This window comes from Coregonus clupeaformis, chromosome 34 (assembly GCF_020615455.1).
Source record: "Coregonus clupeaformis isolate EN_2021a chromosome 34, ASM2061545v1, whole genome shotgun sequence".
Lineage (NCBI taxonomy): Eukaryota > Metazoa > Chordata > Actinopteri > Salmoniformes > Salmonidae > Coregonus > Coregonus clupeaformis.
In genome coordinates, this window is record NC_059225.1 from 22,701,961 (window position 1) to 22,707,960 (window position 6,000).

At 51.2% G+C, this 6,000-nt stretch overlaps 1 protein-coding gene across 1 annotated transcript in view; it reads left to right on the forward strand.

Moving 5' to 3' along the window:
* The window catches only part of LOC121549976 (zinc finger protein 438), a 95,387-nt gene extending 90,428 nt beyond the window's left edge, over positions 1-4,959 (forward strand). Inside the window, exons 4-5 of the mRNA XM_041862013.1 lie at positions 1,139-3,049; positions 3,668-4,959. Coding sequence (XP_041717947.1) covers positions 1,179-3,049; positions 3,668-4,271 — 2,475 coding nt within the window. The 5' untranslated portion in view covers positions 1,139-1,178 and the 3' untranslated portion in view covers positions 4,272-4,959. The remainder of the gene's footprint in view (positions 1-1,138; positions 3,050-3,667) is intronic.
* The last annotated feature ends 1,041 nt before the right edge of the window (positions 4,960-6,000 follow it).

Below are 6,000 nucleotides of genomic sequence, written 5' to 3' on the forward strand. Positions count from 1 at the left end.
CCAGAATTACAAGGCTACTTTAAAAGCATAATCCCTGGTGTTGTACTGTGAAATATCATTACTCAGTATGGGGCATTAGGGTCTGAGAATGGGGGGCTTTGTCAGTAAGGCTGTTTTAGCCCCACAGCCAGACTTTACTAATGCTGGTCAGGAGAGGATAAGGAGTGAATATCAGAGGTAACCCTCACACACACACACCCTGAGGTAACCCTCACTCACTCACACACACACACTCACACACACACACACACACACACACACACACACACACACACACACACACACAGAGGTAACTCACACACACACACTCACAGACACACAGACAGACAGACAGACAGACAGAGAGAGTAACCCTTAATGTGGTGGTAAAGCTCCTGTCTGTCTTGCCCTAGGGCAGCTTTCACGCTCTACTGACCAATCTTTCCAGGAAGTACATGGGGTACAGGGGGGAGGAAGGGGGTACAGGGAGGGTGGTGGGGGGTACAGGGAGCACCCCGCTGAGCCACAACGGTAACCAGGCTGCACGCTGGGCCCAAATCAAAGGGGGCACTCTGTCTGTTCCTGGGGGTAGTTTGTGTGTGTTTGTGGGGGGAGGTTCAGTGTGTGTGTGTGTGTGGGGGGGTTCCGTGTGAGTGCAGGAGGAACCACAGGATAATAGTTTTCTTGTGGAAGCCTTAGACATGTTTGTGTAAGTGACAACGTCTGTCTACCTCTGTCTGTCTCTCATCTCAGGATGTATCCCAAGTGGCACCCTATTCCCTATATGGCGCACTACTTTTGACCAGGTCCCATAGATAAGGTCAAAAGTAGTGCACTATGTAGGGAATAGGGTGCCATTTGGGATTCAACCTGTGTCTCATCTCAGACTATGAACCGCTGTGTAACGACACCATTAAGAACACTAAGGTCAACCCTCCTGCTGAGAACATAATCACTGGGGACTGGAACCAAAAATATACAAGGATGTTACGTTGGTGACGGGGGGAGGGTTATCTCTACCAGTATTGTTGTTTTTACAGACAATCCTTGCCTCCTTGCCAGATGATGGCATGCAATCATTAGGGTCTGTGACCAAAAATGCTACAATGTTATGTTGGGGAATACTTCTCTAACTTGACTGTTGTTGTTGTATTGATAGACTGAGACAGGTCTCGGTCTAGACCTCCATACCAGGCCAGATGATGAAGAGCCTCCAGTTCAGAAGCATCGCCCCCAAGGCCCCAGCAGCGTTGGTTCCCTCCCCGGCCGCCGTCCTGTCCTGCCAGCACCCCTCTGCCCTCCCGGAAGCAGCCTCCACAGCCGTCAGCTCCAAGTCTATCCTGGTCCCGGCCCAGAACTATGCCCTGATGCAGGTGGCAGGGCAGGAGGGTACCTTCTCTCTGGTGGCCCTACCGCCCTCCGTATCCCCTCAGTCGCCACAGCAGCAACAACAGCAGCAGCAACAGCCAATCCAGAAAAACCTGAAGCTGCCCATCCCCAGGTACCAGCCAGTGAGGACCAAGAACACCCCGGAGAAGGTCAAATCAGTCACGCCCACCGCTGGCAGCGCCAGGGGGGTGAAGACACCCACCAAGGTTGCCGTGACATCCTGGGAACAACGGTCAATAGCAGCAGTAAAGAAGAAGTTGTCATTGCCTGAGCCCAAGGAGGAGCCATCAGAACAGGTCATACTGATCGACTCTTCAGCCTCCTCTGAGATCTCAGCCCTCACAGCCCTGCTCCCAGACAACGCTGTGCTCTACTCTGGCTCTCCGCTGGAGCGAATAGCAGTGGTGGACACCACCACCGACCACCGGTCCACTCCTGCCCACGCCCCCGGCCCTGTCACCAGCATGCTGCAGAACCTCCACTACCCATCTGGTGGCGTTACTAAAAGCTCCCCAGTCAAACCATCACAGGAGGAGAGCAGCGGTAAGGTTGCTATCAGGCCGTGCCAACCCAAACCTACAGCCCAACAGCCCCAGCCCCATCCACAGCCAGCTAGTAGCAGCATCACCGTCCTCTCTCCAGCCATCTTCAGCAAAGCTGTCCAGATCATCCCCTCCCCACCCAAGGGCAAGCTGCCCATCCTGCCCTACTCCAAGATGAAAAGCACCCTCATACCCGCCGCCAAACTCAACCTCAACGCCATGTCCCCCAAGAAGGCTTTCCCTAGCCAGCCCGGCCTTTCCCCTTATCCCTCTGATCCCCAGTCCAAGACCCCGGAGACTGCTGAGGCCCTATGTCAGAACCACATGCCAAACTCCCTGCTGCAGAACCAGGCACAGGCCAAGACCACAGGCACCCTGTCGCTGCTGGGAATGCTACAGATCCAGAAACCACCGGGCAAGAAGAGGGGGAGGAAGAGGAAGACAATGGAGGACATTCTGGCCTTCGAGGCGAGGAAGAAGAGGTCGTTGTCGTTCTTTCGGAGGAGGGTGCCAGAGAAGCCTTCTCCCTCAGCCGTCATCTCCTCCCCGCTGTATAAACAGCAGAGGGAGGTGGACATCTCTAAGAAGTACCGCAGCATCAGACCCAAACCTCACCACATGCTGCTGATGGAGACTGTACCCCAGCTGGTCAGCCTGCCCTCCCTCACCTCCTCTGACAGCCTGGATCCAGAGCTCCTCGTGGGGCATCAGCTCTCTGCCGAGGTCCTGGAGCCTGGTCCTCCCCAGCCCCAGCCAGCCTCTACCCCGCTATACCTGAAAGGGGGCCCTTCTCAGAGGGTCTACCTGGGCAGTAGCCAGCCCCTCCATCGCTGCCCTACCTGCAGCCGCTGCTTCCAGTTCAAACACCACCTCCAGAGCCATATGAACAGCCACACAAACAGCAGGCCTTACTTGTGTCCTGTGTGTCGTAAGGCCTATGCCCACTCTGGCTCCCTCAGCACCCACATGAAGCTGCACCACTCTGACGGGAGACCACGGCGGACGCTTCGCTGTGAGTTCTGTGAGAAGGCGTTTGGCTACGTGGGAGTGTACTTCAGCCATTTGAGGGAGGTGCATAAGGTCATCCTGACCGTGGAGCCGTCCATCAGCCAGCATGAAGATGATGTGCCTGTGGAGGGGTGAGTACTTAAATATTCAGCATTATAAACCTACATACCTTTTAGAAATTGAAAACCAGTCAAGGTGTGGAGAAATGCTAGATGCAAAAAATAAGGTGAACAACTTCTATATTTAAAGGTTTAACAGATGTTGACAGACATGGACAGACATATGCATATGGGAAGACAGACACGTTCCTCTAAGAGGTTTGCAGAAAGTCTCACCCCCTCCAGCGGGGAGAGCAAACCTAAATACTCCTTATCTGTTGGTTGTCTCATCCTTCCCTGTCCTGAGTCAAAACATTCAATCAAGGCTGAGACCTAGGGGTTGAATAGACTATACATTTGAAACGTCTTAATTGCTTAAGGACACCCATGGCCAATGTTATGGCTCAAGGGCCCAGATCTCAGTTACTAAGACCTGCTTTATGTTGGCCTCCAGGTACCCTAGAGAGGGTACCTGGAGGCCAAATTCCAATAGGGAATAATCAGCAGATGATCGTTCTTAACAATACTGAATACTCATCTCATCCATAGGACTTGAGTCTTGACGTTTGAACATTCTGGCCCTTCACTTTTCATAAAACACCACAGTTCTTCCTCCCATCATGTCTGTCCCCATGTTGTTTGTGTCTCCAGGGCCATGTCTCCAGACCTGGGGGACGAGCAGGGCCAGAAAGAGCGAGAGGACCCGGTGGAACTCCAGATCAAGTGTAGCCGCTGTCAGGCCATCACCCCCACCTTCGCTGACATGAAGCTGCACCTGCTGTACGTGCACGGAGAGGAGGTCCAGGTGCGCCTGCGGGACGGGGCTGGGGGGGTGGGAAGGTCACTGCGGGGGGGCCGGGAGGCAGAGGACGAGCTGGTGAAACACGCCGCCCACTACTGGCGCCAGCTCAACGAGAAGAGGAACCTAGTCCGGTGCGGGAGCTGTGATGAAGAGTTCTTCTCCTTCTCCAAGCTGAAGCGTCATATCCTCTCCCACCACCAGGGGGGACCGGAGAATGATGGAGATGGAGAGGGAGAGCCGACCGGCCGCTCAGCCCGAGGAGGGAGAGGGGTCCTGAGGCAGGGATTGGTGTTTAACTGTGTGCTGTGCAGTCAGGTCCTGGACAGTAAGGAGGAGGTGATGGAGCACTGGATGGGCCACCACCACTGTGAGGAGACCGAGGTACTCTGGGAGGCCCTCGGCTCCTACTCGGGGGACAGGGAGATGGACTCGCCCGACCACAGCACACGTTAACATGGCACTGGACACGTTCCAGGTCGTCTCTGTTGCAGTCACGTTGCACATCTCAGAAGATTGACTTTACCTATTCCTTCTAGCTTCTAGGGAAGCGAAGGGCCTGAACTGTGCATCAGAAGATTGCTATACCATATCAACGTGGTTTCTGAGATGTTAAAAAATACTTCTCCAGGCGTTGTGGGATCTGATAATAGGGGCAGCCTGACTGCAATAAATATGACCTGAAACGTACCCACTATCTGTGTCTGTCTGAGCCGATCCTGCACTGTGGGCTGCTCTCAAACACACCAAGTTAGTCCCTATTCACACTATCCAGCCGACCCCAACGATGCAATGGGGACTTTCAAGTGGTCCTTTCTAGTACATTTCCAGCAACTATGGTGGATGGGTAACCACTAACCAGGCAAGTACAGCTCAACTCAGTATGGTGAAAAGGGTATTAGTCCATACAGAGGTCAGTTATAGCACAGGTTAGTTTGTTAGAGAATCCACTTGATACATTACAAATTATTATTTTGGTATTTTGTGGACTGCACAGTTTTTTGTTTTGTGTCGTGTGTTGATTTAGTTTTTTGACGTTTCATATTTTTGTTTAATAAAATGGAAAGGATTGGATTGTTTTGTATTGCATACAGTGCCTTGCAAAAGTATTCACCCCCCTTGGCGTTTTTCCTATTTTGTTGCATTACAACCTGTAATTTAAATAGATTTTTATTTGGATTTCATGTAATGGACATACACAAAACAGTCCAAATTGGTGAAATGAAATGAAAAAATTAACTTGTTTCAGAAATTTCTAAAAAATAAATAACGGAAAGGTGGTGTGTGCATATGTATTCACCCCCTTTGCTATGAAGCCCCTAAATAAGATCTTGTGCAACCAATTACCTTCAGAAGTCACATAATTAGTTAAATAAAGTCCACCTCTGTGCAATCTAAGTGTCACATGATCTGTCACATGATCTCAGTATATATACACCTGTTCTGAAAGGCCCCAGAGTCTGCAACACCACTAAGCAAGGGGCACCACCAAGCAAGCGGCACCATGAAGACCAAGGAGCTCTCCAAACAGGTCAGGGACAAAGTTGTGGTGAAGTACAGCTCAGGGTTGGGTTATAAAAAAAGATCAGAAACTTTGAACATCCAACGGAGCACCATTAAATCCATTATTAAAAAATTTAAAGAATATGGCACCACAACAAACCTGCCAAGAGAGGGCCGCCCACCAAAACTCACGGACCAGGCAAGGAGGGCATTAATCAGAGAGGCAACAAAGAGACCAAAGATAACCCTGAAGGAGCTGCAAAGCTCCACAGCGGAGATTGGAGTATCTGTCCATAGGACCACTTTAAGACGTACACTCCACAGGGCTGGGCTTTACGGAAGAGTGGCCAGAAAAAAAGCCATTGCTTAAAGAAAAAAATAAGCAAACACGTGAGACTAAAATTGAGCTTTTTGGCCATCAAGGAAAACGCTATGTCTGGCGCAAACCCAACACCTCTCATCACCCCGAGAACACCATCCCCACAGTGAAGCATGGTTGTGGCAGCATCATGCTGTGGGGATGTTTTTCATCGGCAGGGACTGGGAAACTGGTCAGAATTGAAGGAATGATGGATGGCACTAAATGCAGGGAAATTCTTGAGGGAAACCTGTTTCAGTCTTCCAGAGATTTGAGACTGGGACGGAGGTTCACCTTCTAGCAGGACAATGACCCTAAGCATAC